Source organism: Nannospalax galili, unplaced genomic scaffold, assembly GCF_000622305.1.
Source record: "Nannospalax galili isolate Female #2095 unplaced genomic scaffold, S.galili_v1.0 scaffold369, whole genome shotgun sequence".
NCBI lineage: Eukaryota > Metazoa > Chordata > Mammalia > Rodentia > Spalacidae > Nannospalax > Nannospalax galili.
In genome coordinates this window covers 38,530-63,041 of record NW_008360318.1, presented here as the reverse complement: position 1 = coordinate 63,041, position 24,512 = coordinate 38,530, and the positions used below count along the sequence as shown (strand labels likewise).

Below are 24,512 nucleotides of genomic sequence, written 5' to 3'. Positions count from 1 at the left end.
CATGTGATAGGTTTTGACAGGGCTTAAGCTTTCTTCTGTTCTGACATGAATTGATAAAATCACTGCTGTTTGAAAGAGCTTTTCTTATATGAGTATGACCAATTACCACTTACAGCTATAGAATCAAGACACAACTTTTGGAGTCTTGGAAATGGGGTCTGTACTCCACAGGGTAAAGTTACGCCTACATAGAATGGACCAGCCTAGAGATGGCCACAGTAATTTCAGGAGTGTTTCCTCGACACCATGCTTTGACCTTTCTTGAGGGGTTTGTCCTTACAAGGAAAGGCATGCCACAGGAGAAGCCTGTGGAAACCCAGGAAAAGGAGAGGCCCAGAAGCATGTTAGTGTCCAGTGTACTCCCAGACTGTCCAAGAGTGGGTCAGCATGTTGGCTGCAAAGCTTCTGTGAAGCCCTCAGTGCTCTTAGCTCCATGGTGTCTGGTCTTTGAGGCCCTCGGTTCTCAGACTGATGTCACACTTTTATGCTACCATGTTTATTATCATTGACCTTCTGGGGTAGGTTGGCATATGGTAGCCACATAATTTTCATTGGGGAAAATATGTATAAGAATATGAATAAATAAGCAACACAGTTTTTTCTCTAATATTTTTCTTCTTAAATCGACTGAACCCTCCTCTGAAAGATGAATCTAAAAGATGTACTGACCAAATCAAGTTCTGCTTAACTCAGGACCAAATCCTAGTTTGTAGTGAGGTAGTTAAAATAAATACCATGTAATGAGCTTTTTGGCATTATCAAGTTTTATTTCCCTGGAGGTACTGAAGTACACGCAGACGTCAAACCATCTGATCTTGTAATGGCTGGTTTTCAGTAGGAAGTACTGCACACTGTTCTGCCTTTCTGTCTGTCGTCTTTACTGTTAGTAGTGTTGATAGATTTATTTCCTGTGAGTAGATTAAAATACCCTGAGTAACATTTTAATCTTGTTTTACAGTTGCTTTATTCTAAGGAAAGTCTATGTAATTTTCTTGTGTGATTACTTATTTTACCTTTCTCTTTAAGTAGTTTCTTCAGAATGCTTGACTGAAAGTTTCTGTATTGTAGACGCCTCATGATAGAGAAAATTGCTGCCCATCTCGCTGACTTCACACCTCGTCTTCAGAGTAACACCAGAGCACTTTATCAATATTGTCCCATCCCAGTTATCAATTATCCCCAGCTAGAAAATGAACTCTTTTGTAATATTTATTACCTCAAACAACTTTGTGATACACTCCGGTTTCCAGAATGGCCAATTAAAGACCCAGTAAGTTCATCTTGTTCCTTCTTAAAGTAGAAAACACCTTCTAAACACTTGTGGGATTTTTAGTTTCTGAAGTATCCTCTCAGCTGAGTACAGTGCTGTGCACCTATAATCCCAGCTACTTCAGAGGCGCAGGTTGGAGAATTGCTTAAACTCAAGTTTGAGGCAAACCTGGACAACATAGTAAGACTGTCTCAAAAAGACAAAAAAGAAGTTCCCTCTTTCTTAAGCAGTGTATACTGAATGTAGTTTGTTGGTTAGGTCTCAGAGTGAATGGTAATTTTTTTTGAGGGAGTATTTAAAATTTTACAATTTTGATCTTTTTGTGTTGTGACTGAGACAAAACAAGTTTGACTCGTGCATGTAATACAATTCTCTGTTATAATAGGTTGGTGGTACTTATCTCTAAAGCAGATTGATTAAGCTCATGGATGTTGGAATTAGGTAGTCTGAGGCGGTTTCAGGTTGACTGTTAAGGGCTTTATTTAATATTCAGTACATTACCTGATTTCTTTAGCCTTGGAGATCATCTGTAAAATGTCAGTAAAAGAAGTGATAGCAGTTATCTCTAAAGGAGGTTTAGAGATGGACCATTTATATAAATATAATCCTGGGCCCATTTAAAAGAGCGACCTGCCCTGTGTGCTGTCTGCCAGTTCTCTTCTAACCTGGAGCCCTTGGATTATGGGAAGTCGGAGTAGAGTAGGCCTGGGTGCCCATGCTGTTCTTTTCCTGAAGCATAACTTGTCATTAACATTTAAAGTATTTCAGAACATTTGCCACTGGTACCACAAGTCACTGCTTCTATGCAGCCCTGTGACAAAATAAAAACAAGTAAACTCTGGTACTTATTCTGAATTCAATATGAGATTGTAGAAAACCTTACAGGCCTTTTAATCTTTCCTAGGTTTAAATTAAACTCCATTTATTCACTGGGAAATATAGCTACCTCATAGAATTTCAGTGTGTTCTTTAAAGGAATTAGCTGGTTATGGAAGTGAAGCTTTGTAATCCTTGTTCTTGGAAGGCTGAGGCAGAAAGCTTGAGTTTGAGACAAGCCTGGGCTACGTAGTGACACCCTGTGTCCAAATAAAATTGAACCTGGTAATTGTGCAAAGCATGCAACCCTTTGGCCTACAGGCTTGCAATGGCTATTAGCTACCATCTTCCCACGCACTGTGCAGTTCTTTGAGTTCTCTGCCCCTTACATTTGTTTGAATGCCAGCATCTGAGTATTAAATTGGTCAGTAAACCTTGAGGAAAGTATCACAGTAGGCTGGCTTTCTTACATAGTGTATCTTTTTTTTTTTTTTTACTAATTTTGAAATTTTCTGTCTTAATGAATGTTCTTTAAAAGTTAAGAGTAGAGTTATATTGGCAAAGAATCAAAAATACCACTTATCTAGAAGGAATAGTCCTTTGAACCAGCAGTGTTAAGATGATTTTTGTTTTTCAGTTCACTGTTAATTGGATAGCTAAATATGCCAATTTAAATAAATACAGCACAAATATAACCTAAAATTATATTTTGAATAATTTTGCTTTAATGAATACAAATTGTAATCCTCTATCTTTAAGGTTAAGCTTCTGAAAGATACCCTTGATGCTTGGAAGAAGGAAGTAGAAAAGAAGCCGCCTGTGATGTCCATAGATGATGCTTATGAAGTCCTCAATCTGCCTCAAGGCCAGGGGCCGTGAGTTGTTTTCAGTATTACAGTAGTAAATGTTCTCCTTGTCTTCAAATATTAATATCAAAGGTGAAGTCCCATTTAAACCACCCATTAAAATATTTTTTTGCCTATTTGTTGATATAGAAGACCTGTGAGAATAACATGGAACTCTGTCACGTGTCTCATAGGACAGACTTTCCAACCAGATTGCCTTCTTCAGTCCCTTATGGTGTAGCCACTGCTTTTGATTAATTGAACAGTTTGAGTGCAGAGCACCTGGCGCTCTTAGTGGACACCTGTTACTGCTCACGTAGTTTTCTTCTTCCTCATTCAATGTGTTTGAGGAAAAGATTTGGTAGCAGTATGCCCAAAACACGGAACAACCAGCTTAGGAGGAAAATACATTAACATATTAGGGGAGGTTTGTAGCAGACTAGCTATGTTAGCGAAGAATACTGTAAAAGGTATTTTCTTAAGTATAGACTGAAAGTGTACAGTTTTTAAGAAATACTTTTACTATTTTTGATTTTATGTGTATGAGTGCATTGCCTACATGTATGTAAGTGCACCCATGTCATACAATACCCACGGAGGTCAGAAGAGGGCTTGGGATCCGCTGGAGCTGGAGTTATAGATGGTTATTAGCCACCATGTAGGTGCTGGGAACCAAACTTGGGTCATCTGCAAGAGCAGCCAGTGCTCTTAACTGCTCAGCCATCTCTCCAGCTCCTTTTGTATAGTTTTGTAATACTGATATAAATTAGACAGCTTTCATCTTAGACATTTTGACAATTACTGTGTTTTAAAACATACTTCTTAGTTCATCACACCCAACACAATACCTTGATAGATAACTTAGGTTTTCTCCTTTACCTGTTAGGATAACATTTTCAAAATCTTACTTAAATCTTACTAGATTTAATTGGATGCCTACATATGATCACCATGTAATTCCGTGTGTGTGTGAGTATTTTTTCATGTATCTTGCTGTAGTTACAAAATAATTTTCCTACTTCCAGGCACGATGAAAGCAAGATTAGAAAAGCTTACTTCAGACTTGCACAGAAGTACCATCCTGATAAAAATCCAGAAGGAAGGGTATGTGCTGCATGGGATTAGGGTTGGGATGGCTCCTTTTACTCTAGTCGCCTCATCCTGTGTACCCTTTGTATGTTTAATAAGCTCTGTCGTGTGCCCAGTTTTCTCTGAGTGTGGTGTTCCTCAGTTTGCTGGAGGGACTACTCTTGTGACTGGTATTGTAAGGACAAATTTATTCTCTATCTTTATTTACCATTTGAGAATTAACCCTAGTGACCAATCATGAGAATGATTAAAAGTTAGAAATATGGGTAAACTTCACTTATCTGAGGTGTATCACTGCCATGTAGATTGTTTAGTGATTACTGTGTTTTCTAATGGCATCCAGCTTCTTAGCGTCCTCAGTGAGGAAGTAGAAATAAAAACAGAGTACTTCTGAGAAGGAAGACTTAACAGTGAAATGTGTTTTATCAAAAGCCTGGGTGGCTTGTTTGGTTTTTTCAGTTTTTGTAGGGAGAGGGGTGTTTGGGTTTTTTGTTTTGTGAACGTGTAATGATCCAAATTCATTTCAGAAAAAAAATGATAAATGTAGAAAGTTTGAAGTTATTTATTAAACTACTAGATTTAGCCTTTCAAATATTAAAATAGTCCATGAAGCTATAGAGTAGTAAAATAAAGTGAGGCTTGACACAAAATCAACATATAGGTCTGTGAAACATAGTCTAGTAGCCTAGAGGCTTAGGAACAGGGAATCAGAGGTAGACCCTTCTGTGAGTCTTAATGCCACCGCTGATTGAGTTTGTTTCTAAGCAAATTATTTATTGTCTCTGGGTTACAGGATCCTGGTGTCAAAAATGAAGACAATAATGGTACACACTTGAAATAGCTATTTCGGAGATTAAATAAGATAATAGAATTTAACAGAATGTCTGGCAGCATTCAGCTCAATAAATAGTATCTCTTGGGACCAGAGAGATGACTCATCTGTAAATGCCCTTGCTGTTGAACCTGGAAACCTGAGTTCTTTCTCTGGGACTGATGTGGTGGAAAGAGAGAACCAGCTCTTGTTTATTTATGTTTTATTTTGAGACAGGGTCTCATGTGCCCCACGCTGGCTTCTTAGCTCACTATATAGCCAAGGATGACCTTGAATTTCTGATCTTCCTGCCTCCACCATATGCTGAAATTGCAGGCATGCATTACCATGCCCAGTTTATGTGGTACTGGGAGTCAAACCCAGGGCCTCATGCATGCTAGGCAAGCACTATGCCAGCTGAGCAACATCCCCAGTCCTTTAGTATATATGTTTAGTATACACTTAAAGAAATATTTTAATTTTATGTGAAGAACTTTTGATTAGATAAAATTGACATTCTTACTCATTTTTTAAAAATGTAGTTTCCCCTTACAGCAACCAGCTAGATGACAGTTGGAATGAATTCCTTAACATTAAAGTAAAGCAATTAAATTATTGGTAAATTATATCCAGCTACCAATTACGTCTTATTTTTAAATTTTAATTTGAAAAATTCCAATTAAAACTTAATTGTCTGTGGTTATATGCAGGATATGTTTGAAAAAGTAAATAAAGCATATGAATTTCTATGTACCAAGTCAACAAAAATAGTGGATGGACCAGATCCAGAGAATATCATTTTAATTTTGAGAACACAAAGCATCCTTTTCAATCGTCATAAAGAAGGTAAATCATCTGTTACAAATTTTAGTTTATCTTTTAGCTAATCATAGCCTGTTACTTCTATCTGTAGTATATTCAGATAAACTTGGCATCATTACTGCAAAAGACTCTCAGGATCACAGTTTTGGTTTAGGAAAGCAGCTGCTTTCCAGAAGAAGGCCCACAGTGAATGTTTGGTTGGTACCTTCCGCTTTTTGCTCTGTTTTTCAGTATTTTGCATTGCCAACAAGGTTTCATTATTCCCTTCCTGAGTGATGTTTTCTGTTCTGTGGAGCTACATGGTTAGTTTCTGTGTTTAGCCATTTAAGCAGCAAACATATTAAGTGGAATATAAAATAGTAAATGGAATCAGGAATTTAAAGCTCATTTAAGTTACGTACATTAAGTTAGATATAAAAGACTGTGCCTGTCCTAACTCCAACAACCTCAGGAGGTGGGAGACACCAAGGATGTCAGGTTTGAAAGCAGCAGCGGAAGCTTTGAATGGTTAATGTGTTTCTCAGCTCTCCCACTCCTGTTAGAGCTCGAGACCCAGTGGAAAAATAAATGTCATTTCAGTGTTCAGGGTTGTCCAGCATGTTTTCCGGGCCATTAGGGTAACCCTAGCATTTTGTAGTATAAAAACCCAGGAGTATGTTGAAAAGTACTTAGTTCATTGTTGGGTTTAATATAGTAGTTGTCCATTGACTTGAGAACTGAACTTGATTTACTGCACAAAATGAGAGACCCATTTACTCTCCGTAAGATGCTGTGGAGAGAGAGGGAAGAATGCGTGTTGGGGATTGGAGAACAGCATGAAGGGTGTAGGGTAACTGAAGACAAGAGGTAGGCTTCATTTCAAGGACAGCTGAGGATTTAGCAGTTGGCTTACTAAGGAGAGCCGTGCTTGATTCCCTTTGGAATGTGACTTGAAGAGAGCACGTATGTAAAACATTGTGTTTATGTGGCTCCCAGTCCTAGCAATGAGTTTACAAATCTTTGTCAAGACCCTTGAATATTTTTTACTACTTTTAGCAAACGTGTATTTGCTTTGTTTCTTTTTAAGTCTGCCTAAGTAGAAGTGTTAATGTAAGGCTTAAAAGACAAATGCTTCATGCTGATTTTAAGTGAAATTACAGGGATACTTAAAAAATATCATGGCCAATTACTTGCATATTCCTACCTAACTTATTAGTTTTTAAAATTTTTATTTATTATTTTTATTTTATGTGCACGAGTATATTACCTGCATGTATGTGAGTGCACCTGTGTCGTGCAATGCTGCGGAGGTCAGAAGAGGGCTTCGGATTCCCCTGGAACTAGAGTTAAGGACGGTTTGTAGCTGCCATGTGGGTGCTGGGAATTGAACCTGGGTCCTCTGCAAGAGCAGTCAGTGCTCTTAATCTCTGAGCCATATCTCCAGCACCCAGTTTAAAAAAAAAAAAGAATAAAAATACTAATTATATACCTGCATATGACAGCTTTCACCTCTAAGTTTACTTATCAAAACATGGACTTGGGAGGCGGAGACAGAGGCAGGAGGATCTCTTGTGAGTTCAAGGCCAGCCTGGTCTACATAGTGAGGTCCAGGCCAGCTCGGGGTACAGGGAGACCCTGTTTCAAAAAGACCAAAAAAAAAAACCCAACAAACAAACAAAAAAAACGTAGAATTAGGTAAATGGTGAATAAATTAGCTTTCTACTTAGTATTTCTAGTAACAATTCATATTACAGGATTTGTAAATGTTTAAAAGAAATAGCAAAATAGAAAGGGAAATAGTTGCATCTAGAAATCTGAATATTAAATACACTTCAATAAAATGTCATCTTAATTTTTTTTGTGCCATGAGTGCTAATATAATTTCTGGCACACTTGCTATATCTTGACTGTAATCAGGTGATATTACATAGATCATAGATAACAAAATAGATGTTCTGCAAAGGATCATTAGTCTCCATTTCACGTGCAGTTAATTTACCAGAAAGTAATATTTTTCTGCTGGAAATGTTTTAGAGAAATTCACTACATAAACTCACTAAAAAGGAAAGGCTTTAAATTTTTTTATGTAAGTTAGAAAAAAATGTTTAAGATGTTGATTATTTTATCATTTTTAATTTAAAAAAATTTTTATGTTTGTATGAGTATTGCCTGCAGGTGTATTAGTGCACCTATGTTGTACAGTGCCTGTGGGGGTCAGAAAAGGGTGTCAGATCCCCTGGAACTGGAGTTATGGATGGTTGTTAGCTGCCATGTGGGTGCTGGGAATCAAACCAGGTCCTTTGTAAGAGCAGTGAGTACTTAACCCCTAAGCCATCTCTCCAGCCCCCATTTTAAATTTTTTAAAATGCTCTTTGTGTATATGAATGTTTTGCTAGCATGTAAGTGCACACATATCATGCAGTGCCTCTGGAGGCCAGAAGAGGGTATTGGATCCCTTGGAGCTGGAGTTTCAAACAGTTGTTAGCAACCAATAACTACTGGGAACCCAACCCAGGTCCACTGCACAAGCAGCCTGTGTTCTTAGCTCCTCAGCCATTTCTCCAGCCCCAGGTTTTAATTTTTAAAGGTAATATAATTGAACCATGGTATGATCTTAACACCATTCTTCGGTTATTTCAGATTTACGGCCCTATAAATATGCAGGATACCCCATGTTAATTAGAACTATAACAATGGAGACTTCAGATGACCTCCTTTTCTCAAAAGAATCACCATTGTTGCCTGCAGCTGCAGAGCTGGCTTTCCACACAGTCAAGTGTTCAGCTCTCAATGCTGAAGAACTCAGAAGAGAGAATGGGATAGAGGTAACGGGACACCCTCCAGCATGTTCCAGCATGTCAGGTGACCCTTGACAGTACAGAATCTCACAATACAAAGGCAGTTGATATAGTTTTTCCCTTTAATTTATCCCAGCAGATAACAAACACAGTGTCATATTCTCTGTATTCTACTGCTAAATTAAACATAAAAGTAGAGCTTTGGGGGCTGGAGAGATGGCTCAGCGGTTAAGAACACTATTCTTGCAGAAGACCCAGGTTTGAATCCCAGCACCCACATGGCATCTTAACAACTGTCCATAACTCCAGTTCCAGGGGATCTGACAGCCTCTTCTGTCCTCCGCGGGCATTGCACGACATGGGTGCAGACATAACACTCATATGCATAAAATAAAAATAATAAAATATTTTTTTAAAAGTAGAGCTTTATTTCATAATGTGAATCAGAGAGTATTGGGTTCAGAGTAGTTAAGGTAATGTTGCTTATAATGTAGCTTCCTGGGAATACTTTATAAAAGCAACAAAACCCCTAGAAGTCCTTTATTTACTTACTTATTTAATTGAGGAAGCATTTAGCTGCCAGGTATCTTAACATTAAAAGATTATGTGTATCTTTTTCACATTATGAAATAAAGCTCTACTTTTTAAAAAATCATATTTTTATTTTTATTTTATGTGTATGACTGTATTGCCTGCATGTAGGTAAGTGCCCCCCCCCAATGTTGTGCAATGCCTGTGGAGGACAGAAGAGGCTGCCAGATCTCCTGGAACTGGAGTTACGGACAGTTGTTAGCTGCCATGTGGGTGCTGGGTTTCAAATCTGGGTCTTCTGCAAGAATAACCAGTGTTCTTAATTGCTGAGCCATCTCTCCAGCTCCCAGATTATGTGTATCTTATTTCTGCTACAAGATGGCCTTTCACGCTTCAAGTCAAAGTGGAGAGTTAATGGTGTGCTTCTTTTCTCCAGGTGTTACAGGAGGCGTTTAGTCGCTGTGTGGCCGTCTTGAATCGCTCTAGTAAACCAAGTGACATGTCGGTACAGGTATGGCTGCCAAAATCTGTGGTTCCAGAGTTGTTAGACCAGTGGTTCAGATTTTAACATGTAAGAATCAGTTAGAGTGCTCTTTAAAATATGGATCACTGCCTTTCAGTCTCTCAGCCTCTCACCCTACTGAGTTTCTAGATTCAGTAGCTCTAGGGTGGCGCCTGAGAATATGCTTTTCAAACAAGTTTTCAGGTGAGGCTGGTGCTGCTGGGTCACACTTGAAGAACCACTACACTAAACCACTGTGTATTTATTTTCTTCTCTTTAGAGTAGAGTACACTAAGCTGGCCTCTTAGGTTTCCATCAGCAGCTTCAAACAGTTGTCATTTTGTCAGTCTTACTGCACTGTCTTCTGCATCTTTCTCTAGTGTCTTACCCTGCCCCATCCCAAGTATTTGTATTGGCCTGGGTTTTGCTGGTGGTTGTTACTAAGGTTGAAATAAGTGATTCTTTGATAGAAAATTAATCAGAAATTCATTAAATTATAGTGTATAGCTTTTTATGGGGCCCATTCTTTGGATGGGAAAAACTTAAGATATAAAACAGTTGAATACTGGCTTTTGAGTTGCCGCTGCTATTTTGAAGTGATTTTATATGGAGAGAAGAGAATTAGTGCTGCTCTGCCATGTTAATAAATTACACAGAAATTTAACTGAGAGTCTAGCAAGGCTTTTTCTTAAGACACTAGCCTTACATTCTCTATTATATAATCATTTGTATTTTATTGGGTCGTCCCCCTCACCCCCCAGCACTTTAAAATAAAGCCATTCTTAGCTCACTGGTGGTTGACTTAGCCCATGGGCAGCTTTGCCCATTGTTCACCTGTATCTGAAGAATATCTTAATGAAAAAAAGCCTAATAATTCATTCAGAATGTTCTAGTTAATTTTGGATCATGACATACACCATTAAGCACCACTCTCACATCTCTGTTTGGTTTCTGCCTTGACTCACAAAAGGAGTGCACATGTGACTGTTTCTTTTTCCTTTGACTCTGTGGTGTTGCTGCAGGTATGTGGACACATAAGTAAATGCTATAGCGTGGCAGCACAGTTCGAAGAGTGCCGAGAGAAGATCACAGAAATGCCCGGCATCATCAAAGATCTCTGCCGGGTGCTGTATTTTGGCAAGGTAGAGTACACATTCATCTTTGCTGGGTGCAGTCACCAGTGGGCTTTCTTGTCAACTAATCAGTCTTCAATTTATAACCATATGTTTACCCAAAATCATTTCAAATAAATTATTTGGATGTCTAAGCATTCTTCTAAAAACCTTACTGTGAATGAGGGCTTTGTTCCTAGACCAGCCCACAGACAAAACAGAATGAAACAAAACCACCGGAGTAACATGTCTTAAGGCAAGTCTCATTTAATTTCTAAAGAAGAGAGGCAGGGAGAAAAGAGAAAGCTGGACTAAATAACTCTATTGAAAAAAACAGAGCTATGTAAAACCTGAAATTCAGTCATCGCTCAGTGGGGAAGGCCTTAAAGATCTAGGAGCGTGCTAATCCCTCCCAATCAGAAACGGCTGAAGGACACTGGCTCTGAGTAGATGCCGTGGGTGGCCGGGAAGGGAGACTTCCATTGTGCTGAGTAGAGCAGATAGAGGTTCTACTCTTGGACTGAGCTACCCAGAATTGAAGAACCTGGTCAAAGTTCCTCCTCAGCCATATCTGCTGATAAGAACACAGATGCTGGTATAAGGCTGAATCCTGTGCCTGCACAAAAGGTGCCATTAGCACTGTTGGTGTTCACCAGCTTACTTAAACAGTTAGGTAGTACATACAAAGTGGGAAAGCTGGTTTCCAAGTCTTTGCACACTAGTCTCACAGTAACTCTGGTATCTTAAAGTCACTGTTTTAGCCTTCAAAAGGTAAAAGATTCAGACTTCAGGTAGAATTGAAAATATAAGGTATTTTACACAAAAAACTGGCTAGCTGGACGTGCACTCTTAGCCCCTTCCTCCTGGCAGTGTTTGCTTCACCTGCAAGTTAATTACATTCTTCTTTTTCCAGAGTATTCCACGAGTGGCTGCACTTGGGGTAGAATGTGTCAGTTCCTTTGCTGTGGATTTCTGGCTACAGACACACCTATTTCAGGCTGGAATTTTGTGGCATCTGCTTGGCTATCTGTTTAATTATGACTATACACTAGAAGAGAGTGGAATTCAGAAAAGCGAAGAAACGAATCAGCAGGTAGCTTTTTTATTGCTTCCATATTGAATTAACCCAATTTCATATAAATTAATAGTAAATTAGTGGAGTCAGCTATTCAGGGAAACTATATTTCAAAATGACTGTGTTTATTACTTATTAAGCTGGCAAACTTTGAGACAGGCTCTTGACATGCAGCCCAAAGTCACTAAAGCCCCTAAAGTCACTATGTCGCCCAAGCCATCCTCCTGCCTCTAAAGTATAGGGGCTTTGAGGTGTACACTATTGTACCCAGCCATAACTTCTGATGTTAACCACTTATGCTTGAGATTTGAGGCAAGGGCATTTATAGGAGCATGTAAGGGACATCATTTAATAGTCCTCTTACTTACTTGAGGTTTTTTTGGTTGGTTGGTTTTTTTTTTTTTGGTGTTTTTGAGACAGGGTCTCCCTATAGCCCCAGCTGTCCTGGAACTCACTATGTAGACCAGGCTGGTCTTGCCTCTGCCTCCCAAATGCTGGGATTAAAGGTGTACTCTACCACACCTGGTGAGAAATTTTTTTTTTTCAAAATTGTATTTGTATAATTTATATAATAGGGAAATATAGTAATACATCAGGCTATCAGGATTAGCTCCAGCTAACACATGAATGCTTATCTGGTTTTTCTTCTGTCTCTCAGTGTATTTGTTGTCATTCGTTGCTCATATTGTCAGGCCGTGTCTCTAGCAGGCAAGTTTGTCTATCTTTCTCCTTCTCCTCACCCTTCTTCTGGTGTGATTCTCAGAGACCCTGCTTTGTATACAAATGAGCACATAAATTCTGAGGGACTTTTCCTAATTAAAAAATTAAATAAAATTAATGTTAGTGCTGGTGCCCTTGTGCCATTTTGTTTATTTACCTACTGTCCCTTAAAAAAAAAGTTGTATCTAGTTTTGATTTCTAATGGTACTGTTACCTGTGTGTTACTTTCTTGCTTATGTGAAGTAGACAGTCTGCTTTCCTGTGTTAGTCTGTGAAGTATGATGTAAGTTACATTACTGTGTTACCTGTATGAGGTAACTGATTGACATTACTGTGTTACTTTTTGTAACAGGAAGTAGCCAACAGTCTTGCCAAACTCAGTGTCCGTGCTCTGAGTCGCCTTGGAGGGTATTTGGGTGAAGAAGAAGAGACCCCAGAAAATCCCACTGTCAGGAAGAGTTTAGCTGGCATGCTGACACCCTATATTGCTAGAAAGCTTGCTGTGGTTAGTGCTACTGAGGTATGTACCGCAGAGCTGACCTAGTCTTGATGAGCGGTGCAAAATCCTTTTAAAAAAATAAGGGAGCATGATGTTACTGAGAAACGCGGGTGTTCGAATGTTCCCATGCTTGTTCTCTCCCCCAAGAAATTCAGTTTATTATGGATTGATGGCAGTAACAGGTCTTCAAGTCTCATCTCTCCACCAGTAAGTTCACTTCATGTTTCTTAGCACTGCAGCCCATGTAATTCTTAGCAACCCTGGTTTACAAAGAGATGGGACAAGAGAATGAATCTGCAATGATGTTTCACAGCTGGCAGAGCACTAGAAGTCAGGGGGTCTTGAGTCGTGTCCAGATATATCAAGAGTGGAATGTTGAAGATAATTACTTACACAGTTCACACCTGCACAATGCACTTATGATCAGTTCACTATAAAAATGAGTATGACTTCAGATCACACGATATCTGGAGCATCATTGAGAAAGAGTCTAAGAAAGTGGCATTAAAGAATTAAACTACAAAAATTCACTAAATAGGATACTATGTACCTTTAAATAAATGAGTACTTTAAATGAAAGAAAACTTAAGGACATTAAAAAACGTTAACGCAGCACTCATATTCCTCAAGCAGGATTATGCAATTATTCCAGCCTGGGCTACAAAATCAAACAGCAACTGGAAATGAATGGGCCAGACCTCAGTTTTGGTAATAGAAAATGAACAGACTGGTGGGTCTGTACCAAATGTTAGCTGTTGTGTCTTATCCTTGTGCCAGAGTAGTGAACTATTTTTTCTTTTTTAAATTTTCTGTCATCTGTTACTTTTGTTAAGAAAACGTCCTCAGGCTTTTAAAATTTCAAGTATTTTTAGAATCTGAGCGTTTACTTGCTTTGTAACTAGTTTTACATGATGGTGCATTCTGGGGCAGGCTCTGGTGCCAGTAGTGGTTCCCAGCCCCCCTTCAGGTGTCACTCTAGCTCTGTTCTTTCCCTGGATTTTGTGTTCACCAGTGTGATGCTTTTTGCGGACTGGAAACATTTCTCTCCAGAAATACCAGCAAGTTAGCCTTAAAATTTTTATTGTATTTCAGAGTCACATCTTGCAGTAAGCACTCTCTAAATTTAATGAGTTTTGTTTTTTATTTTTTGGGGGGGTCTTTTTGAGGCAGGGTCTCCCTGTAGTCCCAGCTGGCCTGGAACTCACAGAGATCTACCTGCCTCTTCCAGTGCTGGGATTAAAGGCAGGCACCACCATGCCTGGCTTGAGATACTTATTTTTAAACTGTCAGGTCTCAAAGTGTTAGGGTTTTTCTCATATTTTCTTCAGTCATTTTTCTCCAGTAGTCCCATAACCTTCAAAAACAACCTTGGTGCCTTTGAATAAGATGAAGCTTAGAGCTCTGCAAATGGGAAATGGAAACCATTTTCATTCTTACTTTTAAGGAGGTGTAAAATGCATGTTTACACTTAGAGATAAAGAGAGCCAGACCAGGGAAAGCACCATCCCTACTCACAGAGTTCCTGAGCTGCAGCCTTGAGTCGGCCGTTCTGTTTTCCTTCATAGGCATGTGCTTCATAAAGGCATAGACTTTCTTTTCACATATTTGTATCTGAGGATAGCATGCGTCACCTTGTAAACATTTACTACTTACTAAATACTTCAGCACAAGGTTCTGAATTTTCACAGCACCAGATCTAAGACTAAGGAAGTTGAAGTCTGACTCAAAGTTGACTCCCAGTTTCACCACTTAGTGGTTGTCAAACCTGTAACAAGTCATTTATCTTTCGTAGCTTTGATTTTTCTTAGCTGCAAAATGGAGAGTATCGGCAAACCTGTTAGAATGATTGAGATACTGAAACCTGTTATACTCATGGCACCTGTTACAGTGCCTAGTGTGAATTAAACATTTAAAGTAGATAACAAGTCATTTTCTTTCCTAAGCGCTACTTACCAGTAATATTCTGTCTCCCTAGATTCTGAAGATGCTTAACAGCAACACAGAGAACCCTTACTTGATATGGAACAATTCTACAAGAGCAGAGCTTCTTGAATTTCTTGAATCACAACAGGAAAATATGATTAAAAAAGTATGTTATTGCTTTATAAATTCTTAGGTGACTTATCCTGGTGTTATTAGTCTTGATGAAGCAAAAACTCACTGATTATCAATATGATATTAAGTCAACAGCTTTTTGCCACTTAATAATTGGTTGGTTTAAGGAGAGCATGCTATTTGATAAAATAATACAATAGGATTTTTCTTATTGTTACTATTTAATATACAACTAGCATCTACTTAATCAGTTTCATGCCCAGAAGGTTTTCTGAGTTGCTCACTTGAGCTGCTTTTCCTCAATCAAAGTTGAGGTCACAACTGACCTTGCCTCTTAACCCTGCCATCTTGTAGTGGAGAAGCCACTAGCGCAGGGGGTGGGCATTTTAATTCAGTGAATCACTCTAAAGCCCAGTCCTGAGGCTTGTTTCTCAGCTCTACCCCTCCCTCCGTAGTGTTGCTGGCCAGATGTCCACTGAAGGAGTAAGAGCAGTGTGTCCTATCTGCTTTGAAAACTCCAGCTCTCATTCCTGACTCATGTCAGTGATCGTCTGAGTTTTAAAATGAGCAATAGTAGTATTATTAGAAGTAAAAAGCCATAATGCCAGTCGTACTCTTCCAGGCACAGGACTGAACGCAAACATCAACGTTGACATTGAGAGCAGAGACATGCATCATCGCCATGTTTGCCCTCTCTGGAAAGTGAATGGGCTTCTTGATGTGTTTATTGCATTCTTAAGCCAAATGGGTAGTCACAAACCAGGCATTAATGACTCTTATTTGCATCTAATAGTCTGTTTTTTTTTTTTAAGGGTGATTGTGACAAAACTTACGGATCAGAATTTGTCTATAGTGATCATGCCAAAGAACTCATTGTGGGGGAGATTTTTGTTAGAGTGTATAATGAAGTTCCAACATTCCAGCTAGAGGTAAGTTCTTGGCTTTTAATGTTGCCTGAAACCTTTGATCATTTTTACTGGCTTATTCAAACCACTTTATTTGCTAAATTCCTTGTAAGTTAAGCTGGGTAGGTGTTCAATGAGATTACCATTAACTTAGGAGCTTCTCATCTACATTGTTGAAGAACTGAGTGAGTTCGTGAAGAAGTTACCTGTTGCCTTGCTATTCCCACTGTGCCATCCACCTATGCCTCCAACTCCCTCATGGAAGCACAAGGCCAGTTATGTGCTCACTCTACCATGTGCCAGAGCAGACCACCTGACTGAAGGCTTCTGTGGACAGTTGTTAGAAGAAAGCAGGAAAATACAGGTTGAGAAAAAGATTTTTCTAGAAAATGACTTGGATCCCATTGGATCATCTCTTAGGATGATCCCTAATTCCCAAAGCAATCCAGAGTTCTTCCTTTTCTTCTTAAAACCTGGGGATCATATAGGAATTTACTGCTTTGATGGAGCGGCAAGGAGAGTTTTGTAGTTGATTAGTTTGTAAAGAGAAGAGCAAACCATGCTGTGACACGTGCAGGTGGAGGACAGGGAGGTGTTGGAGATAGGGTCCTTCTTTGTGATGTAAGCTGGCCTCCAGCTCAAATTCTCTTGCCTCAGCCTCCCAGAGCTGAGATTAAAGGGGTATGCCACCAAGCTTGGTAAAATGTAATACTTTTAGTTTGATCGTGGGAGAAGAAAGGAATTTACTAAACTGTAGTGTATATTATTTTCACAGAATAATATGTATAACTAGCTAGTCAGTGAATTAAGGGATTTGTGAAGACCCTTTGAGAACTATCCTTTGACTTTCTACTATAATTATATAACAGTATAACCTAACTTTAGAAGTCACATATTGTGCTATGTGTACTTTGATTGGTAAAAGAGAGAGAGATTCTAATCTTAGAATGTTGTATCGAGGTTCTGATGAGCATCTGCCGAAACGCTGATAATTTTAATTGCTTTGTTTTTTTCTACCCTTTAATGCATAGTTGTATTCACATAGATTTATAATTTAATTATGTTTATTCAGTTTCACAGCATGAAGTTTTTTCTTTTGCTGTAAAGTTTTAGGACAGGTTATTGTGACAGTACATGTACATTTTAAATACTTGTCTGCTTGACTCAGGTTCCAAAAGCATTTGCTGCAAGTCTCTTGGATTACATAGGGTCTCAGGCCCAGTATCTCCACACGTTCATGGCCATCACTCATGCTGCAAAAGTGGAGTCCGAGCAACACGGGGACCGCTTACCAAGAGTGGAAATGGCTTTGGAGGCTCTGAGAAATGTCATCAAATACAACCCAGGTATGCGAGTGTACCCATGATTAGCAACATCCCTGCAACTCTGAATTTGATTGTGGAAACTCAGGGAAAATCATCTTGGTTATTATGTTATAGTTGGTGCTATATTAAAGGGAGTAGATGCCATAATATTTTCTACCTATAAATAGACTGGGAGAGCCGTCAAGACACTATGGTTAGAAGAAGTCAAGTGTTTTAAGAAAAAGATATTGATTCCTGTGGTCCCCCTCCTGTGAGCTGGAGCTGTGGTCCCTCATCTAAGCCTGAAGCTTCGGATGCCTTCTGTGAGCCACAGTAACATTCCTCTGGCAGTAGGCTGATGGCAGTAGAGCATGGAGGACCTCCTGATGCTGGGCAGCAGTTTGAGCCTTCTCTGAGTGACTACAGCCCCTTCCCCGAGGTTCAAGGTTATGCATGGTAGAGGCTTTGCCTCTTGTGTTGGAAACAGGGAGGCCTCTGTTATTTGCAGATTTTGGTCTTCCTCCCACCTCCTCCAAGGGCCAGCTGTGGTCCTCACTCCATGTGTTGTTCTGAGTGTCCACGCTTTGATTTTAGCCCTCTCCCATTACTAGGCACCAAGAAGTTTTCCATTATTTTTTCTATTATTCTTCTAAAGCCCCAGTATGCCTTCACCTATGCCCTAATTGAATTTGTAAAGATGAAAGTCACAATTTGGGAAGTTAGACAGACAGACAAACGGACAGACAGACAGAGAAAGTAGTGTACTAACTAAACTGATAAACGGCATAATTCCAAGGTGGGATGAGTGAAAACTAAAAGCTTGAACTTAGAGGTGTTTCAGTTCCACCTTGATGTCTTTGATGCCATAACCAATAGAGATGTAAACCTCCAAACAGTATAAGTTCAATTTAAATTTCCTGAAGATTCCAGATAATTTTAATGACATTACATATTATCATAAGGTATTTATTTGCTCTTTTCAGTGTATATTAAAGTACTATTAAAATTTTGGCTTTTTGATGACTGCCAAAATTTAAATAAAATGACCAATGATGATAGGAAAATTACTTGTTCACAAGGTATGTTGAGATATTATTAAAGACTTTTAAAACCCAAAGAAAACTTATTTTTTTATAGTTTGGAGCTGACATCGTCAAACATTCTTAGTGTTATGAAGTATAGTGAAACTTCAGGAAAGGAAGGCTCTGATCTGTAAAAAATGAGGAAGGGCCTGTGTGGAAATGTAACTCTGCCATCTGAGAAGTTCCTGTGTTAGCATCACATAATTCTGCAGCTTAGAAATAGGGTTTGTGCATCACTGGTTTGTTAGGACAGTCCTTGCCAATTAAGTGACTTGAAGCTGAATGTACAGGTACCTTACTAAAACAGTTTCTGACTCAAGAGAAAGGCATCTTGAACCTCAGAAGATTCCAGATTACACTGTTTTACTTTGTTTAGCAAGAGGAAGTACATGCTGAACAGTATCTGTCAGTGTCTTGCTTAGCAAATGCCAAGGATATGTTGGAGTCAGGATTTGAAGTAGGTAGGAACATAAATAGGCTGTTACATGTTTTCATGAGAAGTCTTTGATATGCACATATCAACTTGTTTGTTTATAATGTAGTCTTCAAATAGCAGAGTTCCAATCTGAGCTTATTTAAAAGCTAAATGATGTCAAACTTTCCCAAAATACAGTTAAGTTGAAGGGAGTAGCCAGCCCTGAGGTTTAGAGGCAGTTGTGTCTAGCCTTTTGATATTTCGAATCATTATCATCTACAAAGTTCATGTATGTGACTATGCAAGTGATTTATCAAACAAATAAAGCAAAACAAAAAAAAAAATCCCCACAACTGTGTTTTCGGTAAGGTGCTGGGCTGTGTTCATAGCTCTTCTGGGCCTGTGCAGCCTGTGCTTTGTGAGTTCCACATCCCTGGTAAACGTGTAGAATAAAATTACCTTTTCAGATTTAAAATTTTTGAACTTTATTTGAATCAGTTATTCCAAATTTTTCTTGTTTCCATCATGTGGCTAGAGATGGTGAAGGGAATTTAAATGAAACAAACCTAAGAAACTGTTTTACTATTTGCCTTTTGATACCTAGTGCTGCTTAAAGATCTTCCATGCCCTGGAGAAAATATTAATAAAAATACTTACAGAAGAAAATGACAGTGTGTATCCATTTTCTCAAGGGCTGTAATTTAGAATATCTCTTGGAAAGTAACCATTTGTTCTTATCCTTAGGTTCTGAGAGTGAATGCATTGGGCACTTTAAGTTAATATTTTCTCTCCTCCGCGTCCATGGAGCTGGTCAAGTGCAGCAATTGGCATTAGAGGTAAAAAATATTCTATGTTTCCTACCATTTACTGTCAGTGGTTTGAACCTTAACCATTATGTGAAGTTCATAAAAATATGTTGTTGTTGTTGTTTTCATTTTGCCCATTAGGCCAAATTCGTATGTTTTAAAAAGTTGAATTAATATAATTATGAATTAAATTGTGAAGAGTAAATGTTGCACATTATCATTCACAATGGTTCCATTTCTGGTCATTGTCTGTCAGTTGCCAGGGTTTAACTATATTGTACAGTGTCCTGTGGTATGTGTTACAAAGACTAGGCTTTCTTGATAAAGCTTAGTAGCCACAGATCAGCACAAGCAAGAATTTCCCTTATTTCTCACTGTCCCACAGAATGATATATTATGGCCAAGGCACCTTGCTGGCTACATACTATGGGCTGATATTATAGAGGACTGACCCTAGTTGCTCTCTCTCCTTATAGACCTAGGATAAAGGTAACCATTTCAGTCAGGCTTTGCACACAGCTTGGTGTGGTCCAGATTTGGGGAAAGCCAGCTGTCATGAGTCTTTGGGTGGTGAATATCCCAGAGAAGTTGGAAGACATCACTGGTCCCTCAGGATGCTGTTTTGTCGCAGCTTTCCCTCTGACAGGAGCAGGATGCTCTGATTGTAGGTGGCTATTGTCTAGGCAGTGAGAGTGGGTTCTCAGGGTTGTGCTTCAGTTGGCTCTGCTTCAGATGGAAGCACACTGTCTATGTAGAAAATCAAATTCAGCCCTGCAGGAGCAGGTACAAGAGTACTCCATGAAAAATGTATATAATGTACCCTAAGATTACCTTTTAGCTTCTAGCATTGTATTAGAATAGTAATAGTTAAATTGATTAAAAAGCATTAACAAACATTTTTTTTTTTTTATTCTTTCAGGAATCTTGTAACTTTTAAAACATTAAATCTAGAATATGTTGCTCTGGGATGCTGAAAGTGGTCCAAGCGGCCTTAATCCTTAGATGTATACTACAGCTGCTAGACTAGAACCAGCCTCCCTCTCTTTGAAAGAAAAACATCTATTTCTTTACAATAGGTGTTAGATCCAGAATGTTGTATTAGATGCTAAAGACATTTACTTCTTTCCTGCCAAGAAAGTCCCATAGTGAGGACCTTTATCTTCCTGACCACCCCACCCAGGTTTGTGCCTGGGAGGTACTTCAGTGTGCACCACAATTTAGGATTATGTCTAGTGTGGTATGGAAGGGTTCTCAGAAACCTTAGGGTATTATTTGTCAAAAGATCAAATTAACAAAAGCCAATCTTTTGAAATTAAACTCTTCTCAAAATTATCTTGTCTTCCAAATGTTTTTGTCACTTTTTGTAAAACCTCTTACTTAATTTGATTGAGGACCCAAATTATTTCTAAAACTTTCACTATCCTGTTGATTTTCAGGTTGTGAATATAGTGACATCTAACCAAGATTGTGTCAACAATATTGCAGAATCCATGGTTTTGTCCAATTTATTGGCTCTTCTACATTCATTGCCATCAAGTAGGTATATGCATTGACAGAGTTTTGGAAACCACAGCCTGAGAACATGGAGGGACCTGCCACATGGTGATCCAAAACCTCGTGTCCATGTTGAGCTTTGGCATATTTAAAGCAGTATTCACCACACTACATTTGTCTTTCTAATTTTGCATATATCAATAAAATTATATTGCATTAGGTAGGGTGAGGGAAGTCTAAAGTCAAGGGAAAATAACTGGAGATCTCAGTTTGAGTATAGTCTAGTTATGAACAACCTGAAAAACAATGACAAGTTCTCCATGATTTATTAAAAACAAAGGTCTTGGAGTCTAGAAAACATCTTTAATGTTATGATTGCCTTGCATCCTGCCTGACTGCATACTTGATCTTTTACTGATTTGATATACCATAAAGGCTTTTACACCAGGGTGATTAAGAATCAACAACCTGATTTCCTGAACACAGCCTGCACCAATGCAGCTTGCTTGGAGTGGCACTGTTACCTAGTATAGCAGTTTGTCCTTTTGCTGGTACCAACCTTGAGTTTGCTTTTCCAGAACAAGCTCATTGACGTTTTAGCCAATTGCAGTATAACTTCGACTCCACAGCAAACACATCATTGTAATAACACTGCTGAGTTGATTTTGCTCTTGGATGTTTTGTGGACCTTACTTTGTATCTGTTCGCATCTTGAGAGTAGGGCTCTGCATTGATAGCCTTGTTTGTTTGGCATTTCCCTATGTTCAGTGACTTGAGTGGAGTTGAGTTTTATTGAATAATATTTTCCTTTGAATAAAAGATGTTCTTGGAATAGCTCTTTAAAATGGCAACCTTGAGCGGTCATTTGTAGATTATCTCTGTCACACCTACAACCTTAGTTGGTGTCCTTTTCTTTTTCAATAGTTTTGTTAGACTTCAAACAATGCAGCACTAAATTGGTTGGTAAAGTAAAAATAAAATTACAGAAATTGTAGTTTGAAAGTATAAATTTATTAACGCTTGGTACTTTATTATATGTGTGTGTGTGTGTGTGTGTGTGTGTGTGTGTGACTGTATTGCCTCATTGTGACAGTACACCCATACATACAATGTCCGTAGAGGTCAGAAGAGGGCATTGGATCCCCTGGAACTAGAGTTACAGATGATCATTAGCTACCATGTTAATGCTGGAAACCGAGCCCAGGTCTTCTGCAAGAGCAGCCAGTGCTCCTTACCATTGAGCCTCTCTCCAGTTCCAATTTTTATAAGAAAAATAACTGACATTCAGATAGTCCAGTCTACTCATATTTGTATTTTAGTGTCGTGTCCCCCTCACACACACATTGTGTTTGCTAAGGCACATTGTTTCTGTTTTAGTCACAGCTCCATACCTGGCAGTCTCTCTCCTCTTTGTCAACCCTTCATTCCCCTGGCCTCCTGTTTGTCATTCCCATTTGACTCTGGAAGAGTAAAGTCTAATTACTCAGTGTATTTGCACATCATGTGGCAGTAGCTAGGGAGAGACATTCAAGCTGAGTCCAGAAGGCTACTGTTAAGTGGAACCCTGTTTGACAGTTGTTCGTTCCTTCTGTTTCCCTAACACAGTAACAACCAGAAAAATTCATAGTGCCTGATAGGGTATCCCCTGGATGTTAGGAAGTGTGATGATGTGGGGTCTACAGGAACTGTGAGGTAGGAAGACAAGTGTGCATAGTGGTTAATGAGTGTGTGCTTTGAAGACAGATACGGATGAGAAAACCAGTACACTACTCAATAGTTAGGAAAGTTCGGGCTGAGTAAGTTGCCTCAGCTCCCTTATAGCAATACTTAACTTCCTAGTTATTGTAAAGATGAAATGCGATGTGCTGTGTAGAACATCTGGCACTGGAGTTACAGATGCTGTGCAAATGTAAACTGGTGAGCTGATGCATCTCTTGAAATGTCCTTTACTCTGCAGGTCGTCAGCTTGTCCTGGAGACTCTCTATGCTTTGGCATCAAGTACAAAAATAATCAAGGAAGCAATGGCGAAAGGTAATGTACACAGTTCTTTCCCTTCCAGTTGTGCTCGATATAGTGATGTGTTTTGAGCTGCTGTATACAGTCCGATAAAGTAGAGAGCTTTGAAAGTGTTACAGTTCTAAAAATTCAAACTGATAGTCATTGTGATGGTCCTCCCTGCCACAGCTGCACAAAAGGATGAGACAGGAGGATTGCTTGAGCCAAGGACTTCAGGGCCAGGCTAGGCAAAATACTTAGCCCTCTTCTCAAGAACAAAAGCAAAAGAAAAGTACCCAAGTGCAGTGAGTTGAAATAAGGTTAAAATAAACAGGGGACTGAAGAGATGGCTCAGCAATTAAGAACACTGACTGCTCTTGCAGAAAACCAGGGTTCCAATCCCAGTACCCACATGACAACTGTCTGTAATTCCAGTTCCAGGACATCCAATACTCTCTTCTTAAGCTGGGCATGGTAGTTACACCTTTAATTCCAGGGAGACAGTGGCAGGCGGATCTCTCTGAGTTTGAGGCTAGCCTAGTCTCCATAGTGAATCCAGGAAAGCTGTGACTTCAAGAAGACCCCTGTTGCAAAAAAGACCAAAAAAATATATATACTATTAAAAAAAAACAAACAAACAAAAAAAGGAATAGGGATTGTACTGACTACAAAAGTCATTCTCTGCATATAAGCCTTAATTCTTTTTTTTTTCCTTACATAGGAGCTTTGATTTATTTATTGGATATGTTCTGCAATTCAACACATCCACAGGTTCGAGCCCAGACAGCAGAACTTTTTGCCAAAATGACAGCAGATAAACTAATAGGTCCAAAGGTATGCGCAAAATAAGCTCTAGGAAGGAAATTCTTAAAGCTACCACTGTGATCATTATTTCATAAAATTAGACTTTGTTCATATGATGGTGATGACAAGGAAATTATTTTATAGGAAAGATGAAGACTGATGTACCTGAAATTGTTGCTCTGTGTTACTACATGAAAACTAGTCAGAAAAGCCTGTGCTAAAAATTCAGGCGATTAAGAAATAATGTGGAATGTGATAACCATTTACCTCCCTTGACCAGAAAAATATGTTTAGATTATGCTAGAAAATGGTCAGAGCTAGAGAGATGGTTTCATGAATAAGACAGCTTACTGTGCAAGAATTGGGACCTGAATCTGAGTCCCTGGCACCCTCATAGAAATCTGTGCCTGCTTGTGTGTGCCTGTAACCCCAGTGTTGGGGGGTGGACGGTTCAGGAAGATCTGGGAGCATTCTGGCCACCCAGCCTAGCCAAAATGGTAAGCTTCAAGTTCAGTGAGAGGTCCCATTTTAAAAAAACAACATGGAGGGGCTGGAGAGTCCAGCAGTTAAGAGCACTTGCTCTTCCACAGGACCTGGATTCAGTTCCCAGCTCCCAGCTAGGTACCTGCAGCTCCAGCTGCAGGGGATCCAGCACCCTCCTCTGGCCTCCACAGGCATCAGCACACATGTGGCATACACTTACATAGACATAGACTCATACACAAAAATAAAATAAGGTAGAGGGTAGATTTCATCAGACCTCTGCATGCTTGAGCATGGTC

The 24,512-nt window shown here is 39.1% G+C and overlaps 1 protein-coding gene across 1 annotated transcript in view; it reads left to right on the top strand.

The window, feature by feature from the left end:
* The window catches only part of Dnajc13 (DnaJ heat shock protein family (Hsp40) member C13), a 133,638-nt gene that overhangs the window by 81,759 nt on the left and 27,367 nt on the right, over window positions 1–24,512 (top strand). The window contains exons 33-48 of the mRNA XM_008825087.2: window positions 1,069–1,270; window positions 2,846–2,961; window positions 3,957–4,035; window positions 5,542–5,677; window positions 8,273–8,457; window positions 9,398–9,472; window positions 10,486–10,605; window positions 11,489–11,668; window positions 12,723–12,890; window positions 14,845–14,958; window positions 15,737–15,853; window positions 16,998–17,175; window positions 19,375–19,466; window positions 20,873–20,972; window positions 22,888–22,962; window positions 23,648–23,760. Coding sequence (XP_008823309.1) covers window positions 1,069–1,270; window positions 2,846–2,961; window positions 3,957–4,035; window positions 5,542–5,677; window positions 8,273–8,457; window positions 9,398–9,472; window positions 10,486–10,605; window positions 11,489–11,668; window positions 12,723–12,890; window positions 14,845–14,958; window positions 15,737–15,853; window positions 16,998–17,175; window positions 19,375–19,466; window positions 20,873–20,972; window positions 22,888–22,962; window positions 23,648–23,760 — 2,050 coding nt within the window. The remainder of the gene's footprint in view (window positions 1–1,068; window positions 1,271–2,845; window positions 2,962–3,956; window positions 4,036–5,541; window positions 5,678–8,272; window positions 8,458–9,397; window positions 9,473–10,485; window positions 10,606–11,488; window positions 11,669–12,722; window positions 12,891–14,844; window positions 14,959–15,736; window positions 15,854–16,997; window positions 17,176–19,374; window positions 19,467–20,872; window positions 20,973–22,887; window positions 22,963–23,647; window positions 23,761–24,512) is intronic.